Source organism: Furipterus horrens, unplaced genomic scaffold, assembly GCF_987537825.1.
Source record: "Furipterus horrens unplaced genomic scaffold, mFurHor1.1.pri manual_scaffold_3, whole genome shotgun sequence".
Lineage (NCBI taxonomy): Eukaryota > Metazoa > Chordata > Mammalia > Chiroptera > Furipteridae > Furipterus > Furipterus horrens.
Genome location: NW_028327173.1, coordinates 51,247,951 through 51,274,886, shown reverse-complemented (window position 1 = coordinate 51,274,886; position 26,936 = coordinate 51,247,951). Strand labels below are relative to the sequence as shown.

General features: G+C 37.0%; 1 protein-coding gene across 2 annotated transcripts in view; it reads left to right on the top strand.

Moving 5' to 3' along the window:
- Nucleotides 1-263: 263 nt before the first annotated feature.
- ANKRD13C (ankyrin repeat domain 13C) overlaps nucleotides 264-26,936 on the top strand; it is a 93,137-nt gene continuing 66,464 nt past the window's right edge. Inside the window, exons 1-3 of one of the 2 annotated variants that reach the window (XM_090269610.1) lie at nucleotides 264-406; nucleotides 553-1,278; nucleotides 26,527-26,568. In XM_090269610.1, the coding sequence (XP_090125736.1) occupies nucleotides 834-1,278; nucleotides 26,527-26,568 (487 nt within the window). In that variant the 5' untranslated portion in view covers nucleotides 264-406; nucleotides 553-833. Of the gene's footprint in view, nucleotides 1,279-26,526; nucleotides 26,569-26,936 lie in introns of both variants that reach the window. The other variant, XM_090269609.1, reaches the window with a different exon arrangement.

The window sequence follows — 26,936 nt, the reverse complement described above, 5'->3', positions numbered from 1 at the left end:
GACTTTTCTGACACTTCAACACTACCCCCCCCCCCTTTTTTTTGGTGCAACCTAGCTCCCGGATCCACAAGTTGCTTTAATATCTTTCTTACTTTAATGAGCTCCTTCGAGCCAAGGGTGGGGTTTTATTAATCTACGAGCTCAGTGTATGGCCCGAAGTAGATGCTTACTAAATGTTTATTGAATGAATGTCCTGTGCATCTCAGTGACATCACATCCTGTGTGCAAGGGCGTCAGTGTGCATTCATTTGTCGGAGGATTTAAGTCATCGTTTATAAGATGCATCGAATATCTAAACGCAGGCTACGGTTTATGAACTCTTGAAGCGGAACCACAGAGAGTGACGGGTCTCGGTCTTCTGTGTCAGAAAAACTCCAGCCTAAGGCTGAAACACGATGCCTGGAAGGTGCCAGTACTCCGCCACTGTTTGGGAATAGGAAGTGCGGGGGAGGGAGCCGGCTGCTCACCTATCGCGGTGTTTCCTTTCTTCTCACTCCCTGGGGAGCTCTCGCGAGAGAAGCCAGAGGAAGATGGCTGTGCCCTGTTTTTCAGGTTGAGGCGGTGGTGGCGATTGCAGCGGCGGGGACCGGGATCGTGGTGTCGTGGGTACCTTAGCACTAGCTCCCCCCAGCGAGCACGCGTCCTCTCGTACCTAGGCGAGAGCAGGCCCTTTTTCCTCCGGGAGATGCGTTTGTCCCGGGCTCGGGGGCTCTGTGGGAGTTCATGCTGCGCTGGAGGCTCCCGGCCACCGCTCTAATCGCCTTGTGCCGCCGCAGCGCCTGCTCCGTCGCCGGCGGTGAGCCCCCCGGAGCCCCTTTCTGCCCCTGGCGGCGATGACCGGAGAGAAGATCCGCTCACTGCGGAGGGACCACAAGCCCAGCAAAGAAGAAGGGGACTTGCTAGAGACTGGGGATGAAGAAGCGGCGGCTGCCCTCGCCGGCACCTTTACGGGAGGCAGGATCGGCACAAGCGGCAGCGGCAAGGGCGGCAAAGCCTGTCATAAGATCTTCAGTAACCATCATCACCGGCTCCAGCTGAAGACAGCTCCGGCCTCCTCCAATCCCCCCGGCGCGCCGGCCCTGCCGCTGCATAATTCCTCTGTAACCACCACCTCCCAGTCCCAGACTCTTCTAGCGGGCACTAACCCTATTGCTGTCGCCGCAGATGGAGGCATTTGCCCCGCACACTACCCAGTGCACGAGTGCGTCTTCAAGGGGGATGTAAGGAGACTGTCCTCTCTCATCCGCACGCACAATATCGGGCAGAAAGATAATCACGGTGAGGAGTGCTCGCCCCTCTCCACCTCTCCTTCCCTGAGCCCAGGGTGCGCCTCTCGATTCCTAGGCTCTTCTCCAACAAACCTTTCTTTCCTGTGCTTATCATCCGGGCCTAATTCCCGTAAATCATGATGGATTCACTAATAGCATGCCAGTGGGCAGGGGATTGGTTCTTGTGGGTGCAAAGGAATGTTTCCTCCTTGCCCACTTCAAAGTTTCCAGTGAGAAGCTGTGTTGTTTGTCTTTGAGACAGGCTTTCAATATGTGTTGATTCTTGACTATAAGAAATATTAGATTGCCTCCCATCCATCCCTGCTTGCTTTCTTTGTTTATGGAACTACGTTTCTTTCTTTCCCCATCCCTCACCTTGGGATCTTGAATTTGGACTTATAGGTTGCTCACCTACTACCTTCATTACCTAGGTACAGATTGTCCAACTTGTCTGCAACTGGTGGTGATTCCTACCTGCCAGGTTGCCTGTTTCTCAGTTTTTTTTAAATGCTTTCAGGAAACTTAGTTTGATGCAAAGTGTCTACACTTCGCATTTAAGATGCAATATGGAATGCTTAGATTTCTGAAAGCCACACAGTTTGAATTTGTTGGCATTTGATACCTAGAGCAAGTAAAGTGATTTCTGAGTAGCTAAAATTTGTTGGAATAGTTTTGTTTTTTGCTTGTTTTACGTAGGCAATTGCTAATAGTAATGTTTCATCTTAATGACTGACTAAAAATAGTACTGTGGTTTTTCGTAGTAACTTCATCATAAGCCTATATGACAAAATATAGTATCGTTTTTTATTCAAGAACTATATTACCTTAACTCATCAGCTGATTTTTTTCCAGTTTTTAGTTCTAAAAACAGTGTGATTGGGTTAACTTTTAAACAACAGTAAGTTTATTATGAAAATGAATGTAAACACTGATATTTTCAACATTTCGTAGATAGGCCATTGCAACTGGGTAGTTGGCAAATAATGTCAGTAGCCGTGCTTTTAATCGAACATGACTTTTACATACATTCAGTTAGAGCACTCTGAGCTCTTTGCTCAAAATAATATAACAAATTACTGAAGTACTTGCCTGTGGAATAAGCTTCCTTAATTCCATTGGACTCTAGGCTTCCTGTTTAAAATTAGGGCAAAAATTGAGATAAGGTAAGATTTCTGTTGGTTGTATAATTTTCTAACAACTACACTTGTATTCTGAATTTAGTGACATTGTAATAATATCAATACCTGTCATTTATTATAAATCAAATCCCTCAAAAGTTCCTGAAAACTGCACCCAGTTTTTTATTCCTACATTTAATTTATATAATTACTTTACTACTGTTGCAACAAGCATATTATTTGTTGATGGTAATTATATTTTAACTTTGGGAAAAAGCTTTTAGTGGGAGATATATTGTGGCTTTGGGTTTTTAGTCAATTATTGAGAAGTTTTTCAGATTTGGATGTCATAGTCGCTATGTTGTATTTTATGGCCATTGCCTTTGAAAGACATATCTTTGAAAACAGTTAAAAAGGTTGTGTTTTTTTTTAGAATAATTTCTTTTCAAATAAGAGAGACAAATATGACTAAATATGATAGCATGGCATATTAGAACTGATCTTCTTGATTATAAACGGTACTGAATGACAGTGTTATTGGGCTTCCGTATGCTATAATGCAACATTTAGGAGTTGGTTTGTTTAAATACAAATTCTGTTCGATGTAACTGCAATCCTAAGTACCCCTAAACTCTTGTCCATAGTCCACTGAAATTCACTTCTTAAATTGCTTTGATATAGCAAATATTTTCATTGTACTTAGCTACCATTATTTTGTTGATCTTTCTGATGAATGTCACATACCTGTGGAAAGGGTAATTGTTTTTCCCCTGCAATATACATTCTCATGTCCTGCAGTAAAGTCTGCTAGGAAGAGCAGCTTGTATTTAATGTGCTACTTCTTTAAACTCTTTTTTCCCCAGTAACTGCATAACTTCCCCATTATATTACGTTACTTTTACTCATGATTTTTAGTAACCTGGATACTTATTTATACTTTCAGAATGTTTTTTCTTTCAGATTACAAAAAATAAATGCCTTTTATGTCACCCAAACCAGAAACAAGCTATATATTATATTTGGATTGTGGTAACAAGATACGTACTTATACCGGTGCATAGCAGAGCCATAGAATCATACCACATCATATCACGTAGTTTTATATTCACTGTAGAGATGCCTTCCACAGCATTATGATGATGATGATTGTTCCCATCATATGACCATAGATACAGTTTGAGTATGTCAGCACTATGCAAAGTGTTTACATACATTATCACATTTAATTCTCACAATAATCCTGCAAAGCAGATAGTTTTATCCTATTTTAAAGGAAACTTTTTTAAAGTTTCATATTTAGGATGAGTTGCAAAGATGGGAAGTGAACTGATAGCTACAACTCTAAAGCCCATGATCAACCTGTTTGTAAACATATATATTAATCAGGACCCATTATATTGCAAAGAAGGCAATTCTAATGTGTATGTGACCGTTTACAGTAAAGTTCTTTAACATATATTTTCCTATTTAGTCACTATAGTAACATTGTAGAGAGATTTTGCCATTGGGGAGCTCTCAGAGTTTTTCTGCAGAGCTCAAATCTCTCTTATTTGTTCTCTTTTTTTATTTAATGGCACAGATGAATGGGCTCTCTCCTTCACATGATAGATAGCCCTTTAGATATTTAACAAGAACTATCATGCTCTCCTTATCTTCAGGTAAACATTCCTAACTTCTGTATCCATTCTTCATATAACGTCCTTTATAAAGTGCTCAGAATGATCCCTGAAACATTGTACACACTATATGTGTGTTAAGTAAGTAAATGAAAATCTTGAACATCTTCTTTTAGTGAAACTCTATAGTTTTTTCATTCTTCCTTTGTATTGTCAAATTGAATAGGAGCAAGGATAAAGCTTTTTATTTTGTGGTAAAATGTTGGTTGAATATAAATTGCTTTTTCTGAGCCATCAATTATTTTGAGGAATACCGTTATATGGATCCAAACATATCTCTTAAAATATAAGTTAAATCATGTATATACTGTGGTCAAATATGCCAAATGATTGTGACTCATATATTTAGTAACAGCTTTTTTAGGGTGGGTGAAAAGATCCATTACAATAAACATACACAAATTTATTAAACTTTGTATCTTTTGTGTATATTTAGTTATATAGCACTTTTCCTGTTTTGCATAGAATTAAAATTTAAGCCTTTTTTCACATCGACTATTAATATTTATCTGGATTACTTTTAGCCATTGGTAGTTAAACAAAGCATCATGATTTTTACTTCCTCACCTTTAGAACTGAGAATGTTTGTGAAGAATATGGAAGACTTTCTTGATTTTGACAGCGCTTCCTATTTGTTAAACATGTAATTTTGTTTTTTCTCTTAATTGAGTTAAATTTCCTTAGAAGTGAAGCAGCTTCTCTTGGCAGTTAGTCAAAAGCTTTTAGGTGCCAGAGTGATGAAAGTTGTTGATATATAAGTTGCTCAAACCAGCCTTTTCTAGATTGTGAACTATTTCTGGTCTATTCTAAGAGATGTGGCAATTTCTACTGACTTTAATTACATTGCCTGGCACGTGACAAGTCATCTTTTCTATACACAGTTTTTATTTTTACTGAGTTGTATAATCTTCTTGAAGCTATTTCACACAGTGATTATACATTTCAAATAAAAGTTAAAATTCAGTTTAGAGTATTCCTGCCAATGCAGGTAACTCATTGAAGTGATAAGGAAATGATTAACATGTGTACTATTTCTGCCTGGTAGCTGGCAGATTTCTTCAGACAGAGATTTGAAAACGTCTTAATTTTGAAAGATTAAAAAATATATGTTTGAGAATTGAAGTGATAGGATAATCTTGTGTTCGTATGTTATATTTATCCTACTCTATACATTTTAAAATTGTCCCCTGGCTGGTTTGGCTCAGTGGATTGAGCGTCGTCCTGCGAGCTAAGTGTCGCTGGTTCGATCTTCCAGTCAGGGCACATCAGAGAAGGAAAACTCTGACTCCAAAAAACCTCCGCTGCCTTGCGGCATACCTCTTCAGGGGAAAGGCTAAGGGAGCAAACCCCGACAGAAAATCCGGAGCCGGAGTCCCTAAGGCGGTTTGACGTTGTAGTCAACACCGGCAACTCCTGCGGCGCACCTGAAGCCAAGCTGTATTGACTCCGTCTTTCCCTTGGACCCTTCAGCTGCGAAGAGAGGGGGGGTCTGCTGCATGGGCAACAGCAGACCCTCCATATCACCCTGCCCAGGCTCTGTAGCTTCAGCTTCACTGGAGAGGACACTCCAGCGTCATCGCAAGATGTCGATTCAACACGGGAGGAGACAGATACCGTGTCACTCCCGAGTCGGACTGCACAGCCATTCTTGGCGGTGCAGATAGACTCTTAAGAAGCTACACCATCGTCTCTCGAGACCGACGGCTGCCTACGACGACATTTTAAAATTCCTTTTAATATTATTTTATCTGTTTTTGTCACTAAAATCTTCATGATAAGTGATGCAGGAGAATAATGTATAATATGTGTGTTTGAGAAGTGACTATAATGCTAAATTTTGCATGGCAAAAAAACTCTTGAACTAGCCGCAGGTGAACAATTTTAGCCAGGAGGGTTATAACAGCACATCTTTAAAAGAACACTAGTTGTACATCTGTTCTCGTGTTTTGTAGGCTTTCTGAACTTCGGTTTTGAAAGGCAGACATCATTTTCCTTTAGGAAAAAAAGTGGTTTCTGGAGGCCCAAGATAATCCATTAAACTGTTACATGCCTTCACTGGATACGGGGGTGATGTGGTGGTAAAACCTGTCACTCTACTGATCTGTTGGGTTGATTCAGTTGATCTTAATGATTATCTGCTATAACCTTTCACCTTTCACCTTTCACCACTTCCCCCATGTGCATCTCCAACAGAGTAGGACTGTCCATGGATTAAATGATTCTGTTTCCTGATGGCATCATCATTAGCACTATAGAATGTGACCTACCACTTGTAATTGTAACATGAGCACATCTGCGGAGCTGCCTCTTAAGAGGGAGAGGAAAATCCTCTTCTTCCATTTCCTGAACTGAGCTACAATAGGAATAGAAATTCTTACCTCCCACGTTGGGCAAAAAGGAAGCAGAAAGGAGCAGTTAATGACAGTGATGTGTCCTGGGCATCCTCAATGAGGCAGGAGTTACTGTCACTCTTAATCTAATGCAGTGTACAGTGTAATTGTAAGGATGCTTTGGAGTCTAGAAAATAAGTGTAGTTTCTCGAAAATTGGATGGGGGCTGGACAGAGAGACACTATGCTCCTGTTCAGATACCATTTATTTCATTGGAGGTGAGATGGAAGATCAATTTTAGAGCAAGACTGAAGCATAGAAAATTGAGTTAGGAAAAAGAGGAAAGGTCTTTTTTTTCTAACTGAACATTATCAGTGGTGCTATCAGAGTATGTGAGGTTTAATTTTGTGGTTTAGTTGAATTCCATCTATTCTTAAGCCTGTTGTCGTCGTCGTCGTCGTCGGCAGCCGTCCGTCTCGAGACGTCTCGAGTAAGCCTGTTACTCTTCTTGAAATTCTGAAGATTATCTACAAAACTAGCAGGTCCTACATTTAGAATTAGACTTGAGTTTGAGAACATGCTTCTCTAAGGACTGTTTTTTATGAACTTATACTATTTACTAAGGTGCTGAAATAAGTAGCTATATTAATATATTGGCACATTATAACCTCAAATGGCTCATATAATAGTAATTCTCATTAATAGCAACATCTTGCTCTCACTTTTGGTGTTAAGTACCTACCAGCAGAAGACATTTTTATTTCTGAGGTTTAGATAGGACTTCACTTGAGGTTTTATCTGACGCTTGAATTTATACTCCCTTTCAGTTCGCTACAAGATTAGGTTTCTGTGACTCTTCTATAAGTTATCTGTAGTTTGCTACTGGTGTAACTGAATCCAGTGCATTTGAATTCTTGGTGGTAGATATCTATCAGGCATGTTAATGCATGTTCTCTCTTACTCAGCATTATACTGAATTCTATAAAAGCATGTGCTCAAGTCTTGCATATCATCTCATGCATATCTATTCTTTGGGAGGCTTTCATAGAGAATGTTGTGGAGACCTGCTTTGTCCTGGAAAGTAAAAATAGATTTTAACACTATTCTGATGGTTCTTTTTTTTTTTTTCTGATGGTTTTTTATCATACTTTTTTCTTTTCTTTGTTCATTTATTCCTTCATATAACATATATACTGAGCTCCCAAGATGTGATAAACAGTGTTTTATGTACTGGGTTTACAGCAGTGAACAAACCAAAAGTTCCCTGCTCTTCTGCAGCTTTCATTTAAAAGAGGGAAGATAAATAATAAAGCAATAAATATATGGTAATGATAAATACAGAATAAAATAAAGCAGGATGAGAATAGAGAGGAGAGGGGTGGTAGTAATTATTTCATTGAGGTCAGGTTCAGAGAACATATCAATGATAAAATAAATTTAAGCAGTTAGGGAGCAGATACTTGTTAGGACAGAGTTTCAGGCAGAAAATAGCAAATGCAAAGTTACCATATTCAAGGAATAGGAAGAAGGCTAATGTGGCTGGAACAAGGGGCAGATTGGTAGGAGATAGGAGATTTGAGAGGTAGAACTTATGTAGACCATTGTTAAGGATTTTGGCTTTTATCTGAGCAACATAGGACATAGGACATATTTCGAGGAATAATACTGATTTTAAAAGGTGCGTGGGGGTGAGTTTAACATGGTATTTTAATAAGTGAGGGTAGCTATGGAAATAGAAAGTAGAGCTGATTAGGAATTGAAATGGATTGGATGTAATATGTGCATGTGTGAGTCTCAGTACATAGGGTAGTATGTCTTATGAGAGAGAATACAAGAAATTCTCTCTTGTTGCTTACTTGGATGGGACTTGAAGGTATCTATAGAAGTTAGAGTTAGTTGGTTCTAGTACTTGTAGTTTCCTGCTTTACTCCTTAGTTAGGGACACATTAAGTCAAAGCTGTTTTTATAATAATACAATCATTGCTTGCCTTTCTCACTGTGCTGACATTTTTGCTGATGGTACAAAAGCGGTGGTGGGTAAAATTGTTGGAATCTTAGCACAAATCAAGGAACCAGGCTGCTAGTAGACATTGTATTATTCACTGCCATGTAGTTACAGTTATTTATCTATCTATCTATCTATCTACTTATTTATTTATTTAGATTTTATTTGTTTTTAGTGAGAGGAGAAGGGAGGGAGAAAGAAAGGGAGAGAAACATCAATGTGTGGATGCCTCTAGCGCACCCCCAACTGGGGACCTGGCCCGCAACTCTCTCCTGTGCCCTCACTGGGAATTGAATCAGTGACCTGTTGGTTCACAGGCCGGTGTTTAATCCACTGAGCTACATGAGCCAGGGCTACTTGCAGTTTTTTAAAAAGCGATTTTTCACCCTGACTATGGAGCATCGTCCCCATATGCCAAGGTTGCGGGTTCAATCTCTGGTCAGGGCACATACAAGCATCAATCTATGAATGTGTGCATAAGTGGAACAACAAATTGATCTCTCTCTGTTTCTCTCCCCCTCTTTCATTCCCCCTTCTCTCTCTCTCTAAAGTCAGTAAACAAATAAATAAGAAAATAAAGCCATTTTTCTTAATGTCTTTGATGGAGCTGTAGGAATGATTAATTTTACTGTCTTAATCTCAAGTACATATATTTTTTATGTTCTTTGACATAATATGGATTATGCATGATCTTGCCTGCATACTGAAGAGAGAATAAGGGAAAATAGTTGTGCAGTTGTTTTGAGTTATAAGCAAAACTATCTGTTTTTGTCATGAAACCCCATCTTTACTTGAAAAAAAAACCCAAAAAACAGTTTACAAACTTTGGTTGTTTCAATTGGGATATTTGGCAGACATTTTGTGGGAAATGAATGAAGTGAGCCTGTACCTTCAAGGAACACAATTGACGGTATTTATTGCCAGTGAAAAAAATTAAACTCTGAAATAAAAATTAGCATTTGGAAAAGGTCTCTGTCACTTTAAGCTTGACAGTTTCCCAGTATTTAAAGACTGTTCTGGCCAGATTGGTGATATTACCGAATGTGATTTTTTTTTTACTTCATTCTCTATGTGTTAACAAGTGTGATTTTAAAATGTATAGGTGTCATGTCATGTCATTTCCTGGCCCAAGATCCTTTAATGCCTTCTCCACTGTAAGTTCATATTTCTTTCCATAGTTATAGAGCCTTGCATGATTTGGCCCTTGCCTACTTCTCTGATATAATCTTGTACAAACCTCTCCTTTTTTCTGTGTTCTGACCTTACTTGTTTTCTTTCAGTTCCTTGAGTATGTCCAGGTTATTTCTGACTTCTGTCTAGAATGCATTATTTTCTCATTCTTTCATTTCTTAGTTCATTCTTTTAGATCTCATTTTAAACATTATCTTTTTGGAGTGATTTTTCTGACTGAGGTATCAAAAAGTATGTCTCCCTTTGTTATTTTCAACTTTAGCCTGTTATTTTTCTTAACACCTATCATGATCTGTTTTGTTTTATGTTATAATTATCTTATTGTCTTTTATGAATATAAGCTCCAGGAGGGTAGGAACTATTTTTAGCTTGTTAATGGTAGAATCTCTTAATGTCTAGCACTATGCTTATCACATAGTAATGCTCAGTAAATATTTACTGAATGAAAATGGATTTTACTTCTGAGTAAAATAATAGAACCTACTAACTCTTCTGACTTGTAAAATACAGTGACACTAGAATCAAGTAATAGATTATGAGAGAAATTTTTAATAATAAAGTAGCCACAAACAGTTAATAAACAATCAGCACATGGCTCCGTTGCAGTAAAGCTTTATTTGTGCCACATCTCTGAATTAGAGGATTAGAAATGTTCTCTTATGGTAAACTGATGGCAAGAGCAATTTTGTGCCCTACAGCAAGCCTATCCCTTCCTTTTTTGTCTTTATTCATTCTATCATTAGGAATCATAGAAGGAGGGGGGAAAAAAATCTATTGCTAGTATATTATTTTGAGTAGAGGTATTCATACCAAAGAGGCAAGTGGTCAAAGGAAGCTTATTTTAGTTCAGGACTAACAAGCAGGACTAACTTTGGTGATGGTTGTTGAGGCAAAATAAGAAGTTTAGTAAAAATGCCTTTGTAAGGAAGACTTCTGCTTTTAAAATTGTTAGGTGTATGAGTGAGTTCTGACTGCAATCCTAACAACCTTACTTATCTCCCACCTTTCTTTTTATTTACTTTTTTATAAACAGCTTCATTGCAAAATAATTCATATATAGTACAACTGGATCATTTAGAGTGTACAATTAAATGATTTTAGGTATATTTATAGTTGTGCAATGTTGCTACATTCAGGTCGAGAACATTATAATCACCCTAAAAAAAAACCCTATACCCTTTAGCTTTCACTCCCCCAAACCCCTCATTTTCCCTAGCCCCAGACAACACTAATCTGCTTTCATTTTTGTAGGTTTGATTGTCCTAGACATTTTATATAAATGCAGTTACACAATATGTGGTCTTTGTGATTGGCTTTTTTTCACTTAGCACATTATTTTCAAGGTTCATCCTTGTTGTAACATGTTTTATTACATTCCTTTTTATTACTGAAGAATATTTCATTGCATGGATGTATCTCATTATATTTATACATTCATTAATTAATGGACATTTGAATTATTTCTATTTTGCCCATTATGAATAATGCTGCTGTGAATACTTATAAGTTTTTGTGTGTACATGTTTTCATTTTCTTAGGTATACCTCCTGGTGGGTCATGTGGTAACTATGTTTACCTTTTTGAGGAACTGCCAAACTGTTTTCCAAGTGGCTGCACTTTTACTTTCCAACAGCAGTCCTGGAGGATTCCAGTTTCTCCTCCTTGTCAGCATTTGTTATCTGTCTTTGATTTTAGTCATCCTAGTTTACAAAGTGGTATCTCATTGTAGTTTTGATTTGTGTTTCCTTAATCGCTAATGATTTTGAGCATCATTTCATGTGCTTATTGTCCACTTGTGTATCTTCTGTAGGGAAGTGGCTATTCAGATTCTTTCCTATTTTTAAATTGGTTTTTAAACAATTATTTAGTAGGGAGAGTTTTTTATACATTCTTGGTAAAAATATATGATTTGCCAAGTATTTTCTTCCTCTCTGGGTTGTCATTTCACTTTCTGGATGGCATCCTTTGTGACACAAAACAATCCAATTTTGATGAAGTTCAATTCACTTATTTTTTTGTTGCTCTGTTTTTAATGTATATGAGAAATCATTATTTAATCCCAGGTCACAGAGATGTACTCCTTTGTTTTATTTTCTTAGAGTTTTATAGTTTTAGCTCTTACATTTAGGTCTATGATCTATTTTGAGTCTATTGGTGTATACATTTATCTTTATGCAAGTACATAGTGTGTTAATAACTGTGTTTTATAGTAAGTTTTGACATTGGGAAGTGTGACTACTCCAACTTTGTTATTCCTTTTTTTAAATATTGATACTAGACCATACTAAAAAGAGTCCTGAAGAATGTGTTAGAAATTTGTAGGCAAAAATAGGGCAACACTGACTAGTCTTCCATGTTAAAAAAAAAAAAAAAAACTGAAACCAAAACCAAAAACAAAAACAAACAAAAAAAAATTACATACAAATGCAAGAACAGTTTATTTTTGGGAAATACAGAAAAACATTTATGATTAGTGGGAGTAAAGAGCTTGTAGGAAAATAGCAAATAATGAAATGACAAAGATTAGGAAAAGACAAACCAATGGGAAGTTGTAGGCTATGCTGTCGAGTTCAGATTGTATCCTGTAGTTCGTGTTACAGAATGACTAATTTAATTTCAAAATGATATCTTAAGTCATACCTACAGCCTAAAAACCTCCTGATTATGGAAGAAAGCAAACCTATAGTAATATTTTAAAATAAAGTTGCTAATTAAAAATTATATATATTTCATTTTCATATTAGCATTTTTACGTAAGTCTCTATATGTACAATTTTTGCCAATAAAACAAGCTATGTACATATCAAGGCTGGTGTGGCTCAGTGGGTTGAGTGCTGGCCTGCCAACTGAAAGGTTGCTGGTTTGGGTCCCGATCAGGGCACATGCCTGGGTTGCCGACCAGGTCCCTAGCTGGGGCTGTGAGAGAGGCAACTGATCAATGTTTTTCTCCCTTCCTTTCTCCCTCCCTTTCCCTCTTTCTAAAAATAAATTTCAAAAAAATTATATACTGGATAAAATAAGACTTGATTGCTTTATTGAGGAAATTTGTATAATATATCATTTACCTCAATCTTGTAGCTGGACAAAACCTGCCAAGATGATTAAAACACACACAGAGACACACACATGCCTTTTGCTCAGTAAAGCCAGAAGAGAATGAGAATTGTTGGCAAAAACAGCAAGATAGTATTTTATGTAAAATTTACAAGACACAAATAAATTCACCAAGTTTAAATTGTCTCTATAAGTAATTTTATCAAAAAACAAACTGGATTGATTACAGTAAATATTTTTGTCTTAACCATAAGGAACAAAACAATGGCAAACTTTGGGATATAATTCACATTATTGTCTAAAGAAATAAAAAATTCGAATACCCATGGACATGGACAACAGGGTGAGGATTGACTGGGAGTGGGAGGGTGGGTGGGGCGGTGGAGAGCAGTGAGGGAAAAATTGGGACAACTATAGCAGAACAATAATAAAAAAATTAAAAAACTTTCAGCAGTAAAGACTACTAACATCTTGACAACTTAAAAAAAATAAAATAACTTGAAGTACAAATTTCTATCAGTGACTAGGCAATATGCTCCTCAGTTTTCACATCTTGGAACTCAGCCTAGTTGAGATATGAAAACCACTATGATATAATTTTTATTAGGTGGTGAACTTTTTAATATATATTTTTCTATTTTTTAAATTATATTTTATTGATTATGTTGTTACAGTTGTCCTGATATTACCCTCTTTGCACCCACTTCACCTAACACCCCGCATCCCTCAGGTAATCTCCCCACCGTTGTTCATGTCCATGGGTCATGCGTATATGCTCTTTGGCTGCTCCATTTCCTCTACTGTACTTTGTATCCCCATGGCTATTCCATAACTACCTATTTGTACTTCTTAACCCCCTTACCTCTTCACCCATTCCTCCACACTCCCCTCCCATTCGGCAACTATCAAAACACACTCTATATCCATGATTCTGTTTCTGTTCTTGTTTGCTTAAGTTTTTACATTCAATTGTAGATTCAATTTTTTGCCATTTTGTTGTCCATAGTTTTAACCTTATTTTTCTTTAATAAGTCTCTTTAAAGTTTCATATAATTATGGTTTGGTGGTGAACTCCTTTAGTTTTTTTCTTGTCTGGGAAGCTCTTTATCTGCCCTTCGATTCTAAATGATATCTTTGCAGGGTAGAGTGATCTTGGCTGTATTTCTTGATATTCCCTTCTGGCCCGAAAAATTTCTCTTGAGAAATCAGCTGACAGTCTTATGGGAACTCCCTGTAGGTAACTGCTTTTCTCTTGCTGCTTCTAAGATTCTTTTTATTTTTAACCTTTGGCATTTTAATTATGATGTATCTTGGAGTGGGCCTCTTGCATGCATCTCATTTGGGACTCTGTGCTTCCTGGACTTGCATGTCTATTTCCTTCACCAAATTAGGGAAGTGTTCTTTCAATATTTTTTCAAATAGATTTCCAGTGTCTTGCTATTTCTCTTCTCCTTCTGGCATCCCTATGATGCAACTATTGGACCTCTTGAAGTTGTTTCAGAGGCTGTTTATACTATCCTCATTTTTTGGATTATTTTTTCCTCTTGTTCTGATTGGTTGTTTTTTGATTCCTTATGTTCCATATCATTGAATTGATTTTCAGCTTCATCCACTCTACTGCTGTTTCCCTGTAAATTATTCTGTATTTCAATTACTGTATCCTTTGTTTCTGACTGGATCTTTTTTATGCTGCTGAAGTCCTCACTAAATTTCTTGAGCATCCTGATAACCAGTGTTTTGAACTCTGCATCTGATAGATTGCTTTTCTCCATTTCATTTAGCTCTTTTTCTGGAGTTTTGATCTGTTCTTCGTTTGGGCCATGTTTCTTTTTCTCTTTGGCAGTCTCCCTGTGTCTGTTTCTGTGTATTAAGGCAAGCTGCTTTGACTCCGTGGCCTAATGTAGTAGGTGTCCTGTAGGGTCCAGTGGCACATCCTCCCCTGTGTGTCCTTCCTGTGGGCTGAGTACACTCTTCCCTTGTAGTTGAGCCTTGATTCCTGTTGGCAGATCAATGGGAGGGATTTACCCAGGCCAGTCAGTTGCAAGGACTGGCTGTGACCACTAACCATCAATCTCCTCCCTTTGTGGAGGATCAGCCATGCAGGGGCAGGGTGGTAGTGCTTTGATGTGGTCCTTAGCTGTCCCCTGGGTGTGCTGGCTTGGGGTTTCCTGGGTGGTGCAGGCCAAGGTCACCCTCCATCTGTGTTTTGCCCGGGTCCACCCTGCCTGAACTATAAAGCAATCTGAGATGGCTGCTACTTGTGCTGGGCTTGGAGATTCCCAGGCGAAGCCAAGCTGTGAATCTAGGCTGGCTGGCTGCTGCTAGTGCTGGCCCTGTGCTCACAAAGGCCAACTGTTGCTTGCTTGGTAGGATTTAGGAAGTCATGAAGCATAAGCTAAGACCAGCCATTCATCTGGAAAAGCATCTTGGGTGTACCATTAAGTTGGGTGGGGCGGAGTCTCTGGGGATCTTTAAGGCGGGTCAAACAGTGTTAGCCAGGTTGATGAAGTCTTAGATATGGCACCAGCTTGCCAGGTTAGTCTGAATGGATGTGATTTCTTTTATTCCGTAGTTGGCAGACTGCTATTTAACTTGATATCTGACGGTTCTGAATGATGGTTGTTCTGTTACAGAGCCCCAGCATATGCTGTTCTGGAACAGCTGTGGGGTCCTATTGCCCACTGCCAAGAAGTGTCACTCCTGTTACAAGTTTGGTGGAAAAGAAGAGGGGGTTTATTTAAAAGTTTTACAGATTTAGAATAATGGTGGGTTTCTACCTTATGTCCCATTCCCTTTAAAACAACCCAAAACAGTTAGTACTGCCTCTGCCTGCCAAACCAGGCCAGTTTCAGAATACGCCAGTCAGTGGTACTATCTTTCAGAGAAACAGAAGTCCACGGCTCAGTATTCCCGGTCACAGTTTAGCATTTCAGGCGTCTCCCACTAATCCATGCTTGGTTTCGCTAGTCCTTGCAATTCCAGTCTCATCAGCTCTGCCACCGTGTTGTCCAGGCAGGTTTCCCAGTGGGTCTCCTTTTTCTTGTTCTAGACCTTGTGGCAGATTCTCTTCAAACCACATGGCTTCTCCCTTAAACACCAGACCTCCTAGCCCAACTCCCGTCTACACCCTTTTAGACCACATGGCTTCTCTCCATATCCTCTTGGTATCCCCTAATTTTAAATGCCAACTGGGAGTATCATACATCATTGTTATGAAAAGTATCTTAAGCCTATCATCTGCCCTTTTACCTGGGAGCAACATAGCTTCCCTTCAGGCAAGGCTTAGCTATCACCTTGTCATTGTCATGAAAAGTATCTTAAAAGCTGTATTATCTTCTTTCTCCACCCCCCAAACCATGAACTGTGGAGACTTTGGGAACTCCTCCCCCGCTCTGTTACAATTTATATTTTAGTTGTAATTTTGATGTGGTTGTGTGAGCCATGGCTGCCTATGCCACCATCTTGACTGGAAGTCCGGATACAATTATTAATAACCATACATTAAAGCATGTACCAGAAAGGACATGGTTACCAAAAGTTACTGGTGTAAGCAATTTTCCAAAAAGATAAGCTTAAATCCCCTCCAAATTTCACATCCTTTATAATGAGCTAGTTATCTTCTCAAAATGCTATATCATAATGTTAGAAAAATTTACATGGGTAAGAAGGAAAATGACAAGTCCATTAAAAAGTATGCTGGTTTTAGAACAGCATTGTTGATGTATATAATTCAATATGGAATATGCAATGAAGAAAATATTTTTCACTGCAGATGTTTTTATATATGAAGTTATTAAAACTGATTTCTCTCTTTCCCCATGTTGAAATCACATACTTATCTCATAAAGACACTAGACAAAAACAAAAAGGACAACACTATGTCAGTGAATTTTCTATTCCCCCACCTGCCTAAAAAAGAAAAACAAAGACCCTGTAAGGTTAAGGATTTCAATTGATTTATTTGTATAGGGAACTCTTATTAATGCAAATTTTTCTACTATTAACTAACATCATGTTCAATTCAGGCACTCAGTGAAAATGCTTAAAACAACTTTAAACATAGTTATCCACTGATACCAGATTAGGGACCATCTGTGGGTCAGCTTAGTAAACTATTCAGTGCCTTTAAACTCTTCAGGATAAAACAAGGTGAAAGAAGTCACATGTAAAAGACTGAATACTCAAAGCAATCTTGAGAAAGAACAAAGCTGGAGGCATCATGTTCAATGATCTCAAAATATATTACAATGTTATAGTAGTCAAAACAGTATGGTACTGGGACAAAAACAGATACATAGTTCAAATGGAACATAATGGAGAGCCTGGAAATAAACATATGCATATAAGGTCAATCACTTTATGGCAAAGGAACCAAGAATATACAATGGGGAAAGGACAGTCTCTTCAAAAAGTCATAGTGGGAAAATGGACAGCCACATACAAAAGAATGAAACTAGGTCACTATCTTACACCATACACAAAATTAAATCCAGATGGGTTATTAAAGTCTTGAAAGTGAGGTCTGACACTGTGAAAGTAGTAGAAGGAAGCATCAGCAGTAAGCTCCTGACATCAATCTTGGTGATAATTTTTTGAATTTGAAACTAAAAGCAAAGGCAACAAAGGCAAAAATAAATGAGTGGAACTACATTGAACTAAAAAGCTTCTATACAGTAAAGGAAACAATCAAAATCAAAAGACAACTTGTGGAATGTGAGAAAATATTTGCAAATCATATCTGATAGGGGTTAATATTCAAAATATATAAAGAAATCATATAAATAATTAAAAAAAAATCTGATTAAAGCAAAAGGTTGCCAGCTCAATTCCTAGTCAGGGCACATGCCTGAATTGTAGGGTCGGTTCCCAGACTGGGCATGTGCAAGAGGCAGCTGATTAATGTTTCTCTCCTTCTCTTTCTCCCTCCCTTCCCCTTTCTCTGAAAATAAATAAAATCTTTAAAAATATGGACAGAGGATCTGAATAGGCATTTTTCCATAGGAGATATACAGATGGCAAACCGGTACCTTCAAAGATGCTCAAAATCACTAATCATAAGAGAAAATCAGAGTCACAATGGGATGTCACCTCACATCTGTTAGAATGGCTATGATCAATAAGATTAAAAATAGCCCTGGCTGGTGTGACTCAGTGGACTGAATGCTGGCCTGTGAACCAGGGGGTCGCTGGTTTGATTCCCAGTCAGGGCGCAATGCTTGGGTTGTGGGCTGGTTCTCCAGTTGGGGGCACTTGAGAGGCAACCACACAGTGATGTTTCTTTCCCTGTCTTTCTCCCCCCTTTTCCCTTCCTCTAAAAATAAATAAAAAATAATAAAATCTTTTAAAAAAAAGATGAAAAGTAACAAATACTGATGAGACTGTGGAGAAAAAGAAACCCCTGTGCACTGTTGGTGGGAATGTAAATTGGTATAGCCATGATTGAAAACATAGAATAGAGATTCCTCAAGAAATTCGAAAACAGAACTACCATCCAGCAATTCCTCTTCTGGGTATTTATCCAAAGAAAACAAAAACACTAACTTCAAAAGATATATCTTCATACTCATTGCAGCATTGTTTACAATAGCCAAAACATGGAAACAATCTCTGTCCATTGACAGATGCATGGATAAAGAAAATGTGTATATATTGGAATATATTTATAATGGAATGTTTTATAGAATATTATTCATCCATAAAAAATAAAATCTTGACATTTGTGAGAAAGCATATGGACCATGAGGACATTATGTTAAATAAGTCAGACAGAGTAAGACAAATACTTTATAGTCTCACTTAATATAAAGGCTAAAAACAAACAAGCCCAAGCTCATAGATACAAAGAACAGATTTAGGGGCTTGGGTGAGGGTGCGTAGCCAAATGGGTGAAAGGAGTCAAAAGGTAGAAACTTCCAAGTATAAAATAAATAAGCCATGGAGACGTACAGCATGGCAACTTGAGCTAATGATGCTCTATTGTATTTTTGAAAGTTGCTAACAGTAGATGTTAAAAGTTTTCAACACAAGAAAATTTGTAATTACGTATGGTAATAGATGTTAACTAGGCTTATTATGGTGGTCATTTAGCAATATATACAAATATTCAATCATTATGTTGTAGACTTGAAACTAACAAAGTTGTATGTCAAGTATACCTCAATTAAAAGAATATATTGCAAAGGAAAAATTTATTTTTTCTATCTCAAAATGCTAACTCCTATGTGGATTTATTGATGGTACACATTTTCTCTGTTTCATTTAAAATAGCAACTTGTTATTCTAAACAATATTGCTTTCTGATCAGTGCCAAAAAAAAAAAAAAAATGAAATAAAGAAAAAAAGGAAAGGAGAAGAAAGAAATCCATGTGTATAAGTATCAATTTCCAATCTGACTCGTCTAGAATAAGATCATCTTCATAACCTTGCATCTACATTCTTTGGCTATCAAGACCAAAAAGTAGTCACAAAAAGTAAACAGATTTGTTGACAAAATAGTGTCCAAAACAAGCTCAGCACCAACTCTGCCAAAACCAAAGCCTTTGCTTTGAGTTATCATTTTTAACTCTTATTGCCTATTCTTCAGTTTAAGCTTCCATCATCTGAATACCTATTGCAACAACCTTATAGCACTCTCCCTGTCTTCAGTCTTGTTCCATTTCACTCTCCTCTCAATACTTGGGTAATAATTTTAAAACAAAAACTTGACCATGTTATACTTGCACTCAAAGGGTTGTAAGCACTCCATATTTTATCTTTAACATGGCTTATTTTTTATTTAAAAAAATTTTTTTTAGATTTTATTTTTATTTATTTTTAGAGAGAGGGGAAGGGAGGGAGAAAGAGAGAGAGAGAAGCATCAATGTGTGATTGCCTCTCATGCGCCCCCAACCCAGCATGTAACCTGCAACCCAGGCATTTGCCCTGACTGGAAATTGAACTGGTGACCTTTCATTGTGCAGGCTGGTGCTCAATCCACTGAACCATAGCAGCCAGGGCTAACATTGTTTAAAAGGTTCTTGATATGTTATTACTTTCCTTCTATTTTCTTCCTCACCCTATATCTTATCTGAACTGCATATATTATTCTCCATTAAGTCACATTCTCATGCTTTTACATACTTTCTGTTAATCTTTCATTAGTGTTTCATCTCCTTGGCATTAATACTCACCTTTCCGGACTTAAAGATCACTTTTTCATTCACCCCTTCTTTGGTCTGTCCTAGACAATTAGATATCCTTATGCTGTCCTCCAAAACCCTCTATACCTATCTATTTAATGCAGCACTATTCACACAAATCTCTACTTTTAATTTCGCGTAAACATCTTTTCTCCTTCATTAGACGTCAACCTCAGGATGACTAGATACAGTAGTCCCTCACTATATCGCGGTTCACTTATCGCAGCCTCGCTGTATCGCGGGATTTTAAAAAATAATATATTTAATTACTTATCGGATTTGTCGCTATATCGCGGGATTTTGCGGTACTGTACGAATGTTGTTAAAGTTACGTAGGTTTAAGAGTATAGAATAAATGTAAGGTTCCTACTTCGTGGGGGGGGGGTCTGGAACGTAATACCTGCAATAAGAGGGAATACTGTACATATTTGGCTCATTTATGTATAACAGATGCTTTGCGTACACAACATTCAAGTCAGTAATCATTTGCAAATAAAGGCATGAGAAAAAGCTCTCAGTGTAGCAGCCAGCCTTAAAAATATCCATAATGAGACCAGCCAAGATGGACGTCTAGGTAGACATGCTTCACTTCCTTGCACAACCATAAGAAGGATAACAACTACTTCAAAACAAAAAAACAGCCAGAACTTCCAGAAAATCAAACTGTATGGAAGTCTGACAACCAGAGATTTAAAGAAGAAATACTCATCCAGACTGGTAGGAGGGGTGGAGCCAGGGAGCCAGGGCAGAGCTGGGGAGGTGGGGTGAAGAGGACTTGGTGTGGCAGAGCTGAGGCAGTGGCAAGGCAGTGGCTGTGGCCAGTGTAACTATGGGTCCCATGTTCATGTGTGGTGGATAAAAGCCAGGAGAGACCTGGGGAGCGAATCCGGCTCCAGGCTACACCATAAAGCTCACAGTTCCAACACCAGGAAAATAAAGTCTCATATTTTCTGGGTATGAAAACCAGTGGGGGTTGGGGCAGTGGGAGAAATTACCCATCTCTCAGGACAGTCCATTTAGAGGGCCCCCATGGTCCTAGAACTTATGTAAGCCCACCCACTCGGAAACATCACCAGAACACCAGCTGGAGGGGCACCAGTTGCATACCAGAAGTGGGTGAAGTGACTGGAAACGGGGAAAGGGCCGAGAAAGTGGCATTGTTCCCTTTCTGACCCCTCCCCTCTATACAGTACCACAAAACGGTGAAATGGGTTGCTCTGACAAATACCTAAGGCTCCGCATCTCACAACGTAATAGGTGTGGCAGCTCTACCTGAGATACAGAAGCAAACACAGGGAGGCTGTCAAATTGAGGAGACAAGCATGGCCCAAATGAAAACAGATCAAAACTCCAGAAAGAGAACTAAGTGAAAAAGAGCCAACCTATCAGATGTAGGGTTCAAAACACTGGTGATAAGGATGCTCAGAGAAATGATTGAGTATGGCCACAAAATAAAGGAAGAAGTGAAATAAAAATATATAAGGAACCAATAGTGATGGGAAGGAAGCCAGGATTCAAATAAACTATTTGGAACATAAGGAAGAAATAAACAACCAGAACAAAATGAAAATAGAATTCATAGAAAATGAGGAGAGTTTAAGAAGACTGGGACATCTCCAAAAGTGGTGACATCTAAATCATAGGGATGCCTGAAGGAGAAGAGGAAGAGCAAGAAATTGAAAACTTATTTGAAAAAAATAATGGAGCTCTGGCTGGTGTGGCTCAGTGGATTGAGCACTGGCCTGCAAACCAAGGGGCTGCCAGTTTGATTCCCAGTCAGGGCACATGCCTAGGTTGTGGGCCAGGTCCCCAGTTATGAGTGTAAAAAAGGCAATCATGCATTGATGTTCCTCTTTCTCACTCCCGTTCTCTCTAAAAATAAATAAATAAAATTATTTAAAAATAATGGAAAAAAATAATAATGGAGGAAACTTTCCTAATTTGGTGGAGAAAATAGACATACAAGGCCAGAAAGCACAGAGAGTTCCAAGCAAGTTGAATCCAAAGAGGGCTATACCAAGACACATCATAATTAAAATGCCAAAGGTTTAAGATAAAGAGAGAATCTTAAAAGCAGCAAGAAAAAAGCAGAGAGTTACCTAATGGAGTTGCCATTAAACTATCAGCTGATTTCTCAAAAGAAACTTTGCAGGCAAAAAGGGACTGGCAAGAAGTATTCAAAGTGATGAAAAGCAAGGACCTATGACCTAGATTACTCTATCCAGCAAAGCTATCATTTAGAATGGAAGGGCAGATAAATACTTTTTAGACAAGATAAAGCTAAAGGAATTCATCATCACCAAGCCCTTATTATATGAAATGTTAAAGGGGTTTATTTAAGAAAAAGATAAAAACTGTGAACAGTAAAATGACAACAAACTCACAACTAGCAACAACTGAATTTAAAAAGCAAAAACAAACTAAGCAAACAACTAGAACAGGGTCAGAATCTTGGAGATCATATGAAGGGTTATCAGGTACCATATTTGGTCGGTACAAAATAGACAAAGGAATGTTATGAATAGTAAAGGAAGTGGAGAAGCCAAAGAATTTATGTGCAGGACCCATGGACATGAACTAAGTGGGGGGCTGTATTGCTGGAGGGAAGGAGGGTACTGGGCAGAAGGAAGCAAAGGGAAAAACTGGTACAATTGTAATAGCCTAATCAATAAAATTACCTAAAAAATAAATAAAAATAAAAAATAAAGATGTCAATACTTACAGAAACCCAATAATTAAAATGCAACGGGCAAACTGTAGGTAAGGGATGCAAATCCAAACGATTCCATGATTATGTAATGTAACTGGAAAAATTTGGGTGCTTTTTCTTAAATGGTTAGAAGAATACACTTGTAAAACCATATAGCCCTGGAGTTTCCTTTGAGTGAGTACGTTTATTATCAGTTCACCATCTTTAAAGGCAAGAGTACTTATGTTTTCTAATTTGTGTTCATTTTGACAGATAAAAATTTTCCAGGATTCTATCCATGTCATTTAAATTATTTATTGGCATACATGTTGTTCACAATATCCTTTTACATTAATAACATTGGAATTTATACAGATGTCCCACTTTGGTATTTGTTGTGTGTTCTGTTTTTCTTTTGATCAGTCAGGCTTATTTTATGCCTTCTTTCAAGAGCAAAGTTTTAGTATGTTGCTACTTAATGTTTGTTTATTTAGTAATTCCTGCTCTTTTATTTTTTCTATTGTATTTGGGTAAAATAAACTCGAAAAATTAAGCAAATAAAGTTATTCTTTTTCTAATTTCTTGAAATGGCTTCTTAGATGGTTTTTCAGCCTTTTTCCTAATACATCTTTATTTTTTAAATTAATTTCTAGCTTAATTTCACACACTCAACATGATTTCAACCCTCTGAAATATGTTGAAATGTATTTATTATATGGTCAAATCTGGTCAATTTTTGTAATGCTTTCTCTATATTGAAAAGAATATGTATCCTGCAGTTGTTGGATCCGGTTTAATTGTGTTCTTATCTTTTGTATTATTACTGATTTTTGGTCAGGTTGTTGTTGCAGGAGGAATGTTAAAATCTCCTGTAATTGGAGGTTTCTGTGTCTTGTAGTTTTAGCAGTTTTTGCTGATGTGCTTTCAAGCTATGTTATTAAGTACAAATCAAATTTTTATATTTTCTTGGTTCATTAACTGATTTTTCATTAAGAAGCATCTCTATCTCAGATAATGCTTTCTTCTTTGAAACCTATTGTTATATTAATAAAATAATTTTTTGGATTGATATATGCATGAAATATGTATTTCAGTCCTTTTACTTTCTGCTGTTATTATATATCATATTTCAAATTTGTTTCCAACTATATGTAGTGAGGTGTTTTTTCATATAGTACAACAATATTTATCTTTAAACTGGAGCACTTAATTCAGTTTCATACTTACTAATATACTGGGGTTTAAATCTACCACCCTGTTTTATGTTTTATGTTTGTCCTACTGGTTCTCTGTTCCTTTTTCTCATATTTCTTACTTTTTTCTAGATTGTTTATTTTCATTATTCTATTTAGATTTTTTCATTTGTGAGATGAAAAAAGAGATTTTTTTTCAGAGAGAGGGGAAGGGAGGGAGAAAGAGAGCGAGAGAAACATTGATGTGCAAGAGATACATCAATGACTCCCAACTGGTGACCTGGCCTGCAACGCAGGCATGTGCCCTTGACTGGGAATCAGACTGCTGACTCTTTGGTTCTCAGGCCAGCACCTCAATCCATTGAGCCACACCAGCCAGGGGGGAGGAAAAAAGTTTTTATTTTAGTATTCTTTTCATAGTTATCCTAGAAATGCACTGTCTTATACAATAGTTATATATGATTACTAAGCATTTGAGTTGTGGCTAGTCTAAATTGACATGTGCATAGTGAGATTTTTAAAACTTTATACGAAAACCACAATTATAAAATATCTCAGTTAATATTTTATATTGGTCATCATATTTAAATGTTTTGGATATACTGGGTTAATTCATTAATTTTATCAATTTCTTTTTATTATGTGGCTTTTAGAAAATTTACAGTTAAATATGTGGCTTGCATTGTATTTCTGTTAGCTCTAGAGTTTACAATATACAATCTTGATTTATCACAGGTTAATGTTAACTATTAAATAGTACATTATCACTTCAGAGTTATGTAATTAACTCAGAACACTAACTTCATTCCCTTTATCCAGATTTTAATGCTACTGTTATCTGGTCCCATAAGTTTTTATTTTTACCTTACAGAATGAATATTCATTTAGGTTTACTTACCATATTTGTTTCTCTTCATTCCTTCCTACATCTCTAACCTCTTAGGAGAATCATTTTTCTTTTATCTGAAACACATCCTTCAGTATTTTTTTTAATGAGGATCTGACAAGTGAATTCTGTTTTTGTTTGTGAATGTCCATTCTACTGCAGACTTGAAGGATATTGTACTAGATGTAAAATTCTTGTATTTTCTTCAGCATTCCATTTGGTCTTATGGTTTCCTTCTTTCTTGAGAGATTAGCTATAAGACTTTCTACTGCTCCTTTGAAAGTAATGTGTCTTCTCTTTTCTGGCTGTACTTAAGATTTTTCTTTTTAATTTTCAGTCACTTCACTCCAATGTGGGTTTCTTTTTCTTTCTTTCTTTCTTTCTTTCTTTCTTTCTTTCTTTCTTTCTTTCTTTCTTTCTTTCTTTCTTTCTTTCCTTCCTTCCTTCCTTCCTTCCTTCCTTCCTTCCTTCCTTCCTTCCTTCCTTTCCTTTCCTTTCCTTTCCTTTCTTTCCTTTCTTTCCTCTCTTTCTCTCTCTCTCTCTCTCTCTCTCTCTCTCTCTCTCTCTCTCTCTCTCTCTCTCTTTCTCTCTTTCTTTCTTTTTTCTTTCTTTCCTTCTTTCTTCTCTCTCTCTCTCTCTCTCTCTCGTCATTCTTTCTTGTCTGATCAGGTTGGACTTCTTGAATCTCTGAGTTGTATCTTTCATCAATTTTAGAAAATACTCAGCAATTATTTCTCCAAATATAGCTTTAGCCCCATCTCTTTCTTCTCTCCTGAGGTTTAATTAATATATTAGTTCTCTTACCGTTTTTTTAAAAAAATTATTTCTTTTTCTGTCTTATTCAGGATTTAAACTGTGATTTAAGTTATTACATTTTTCCATGTGAGATTTTTCTATTTGGTTCTTTTTTTTTTAAAGATTTTATTTATTTACTTTTAGCAAGAGAGGAAGGGAGGGAGAAAGAGGAGAGAAACATCAGAGTGCAAGAGATACATCCATCCGTTGCTTCTGGCACGCCCCCAGTCGGGGACCTGGCCCGTAACCCAGGCATGTGCCCTGACTGGGAATTGAACTGCTGACCTTTTGGTTTGCGGTCTGGCATTCAAGCCACTGAACCACACCAGCCAGGGCTATTTGGTTCTTTTTAAAATATGTGATTTAAATTTTTATAGTTTCCAGTTCTCTGATAAAACATTCAAATTTGTCTCTTATCCCCCCCAAACATTATAAATATTGTTACTTAAAATTTCTGTCTAATAATAATTACAATATATTAGGTTTTGATGGGTCTCTTTCTCTTATTGTTTTTCCCTTGTTCTCACTCATTTTGTTTGACTTTGTTATAATGCTGATTATCTTTAAGTCTCTGCACAGGCAAAATTAGGTGCTCTGTCCTGTATTCCATTATCATGTTACATTCCTTTTATTATAATGATATAACAATAATATAACAATAATAAAGGAAAGTGTTCTCTAACAGAAGACTTTTGACAACTTGAGGATGGGATTGGGTCTTACTGGACTTATCCCCAAGAATGAGTTTAATTTTTTAAAATCCTCATCCAAGGACATTGGCCAGGGCAAAAATGAGTTTATATAGTAGGTATTTAAATTGTTTGCTGAATGAACAAAGAATGATATGATAGAGAAATTAGCAGCAAAAGAACCTTGAAATCTAGAGAAGAAACCCCAAACGAAAAATGGGTCTCTTTTGTGGGGTGGGTGGGGCTGGGTTGGCAGAGGGAAGAGGAGTTGGATGCATTATGCTTAGAAACTATGACATTCTTTGACTTGAATTTGCCATAGAAGCAGGATCGTTTTGCAATCACACTACTTTGGTTAAAATATGTCAGTGAAATTTCTGAAGGAGCTGAATCCACTTTTAAATACATTTCTATGTTTTTATACTAATTTAATTTTTTTTAAATTTTATTTTAGGAAACACTCCTTTACATCTTGCTGTGATGTTAGGAAATAAAGGTTAGTAAATTTTTTTTTATGTTTAACTTCACTTATGAATAATCACTTTTAAAATTTTTATGTGAACTCTGTACTTTGAGTTTTAAAAAATTAACCTGATTATTTGCTAACTGACTTTGGATTCAGTATATTAAAAATAACAAATGTTTTCTCATTTTCTACAGCAATTTTTTCAGTTAGTGGAAATCTTGTACTAACCTTTATGCCTTTTGAAACTTTTTTTCTTGGTTATTTTATCAAGCTAGTATTTATAATCTCAGGATATTTATTTGATGTATTAAGGTTTATTAATTATTGTAATACTTTTAATATTCAAAGAGTTTTTAAAGATTCTTTAACATGGATTGTTTTTGTATGGTAATGATTGT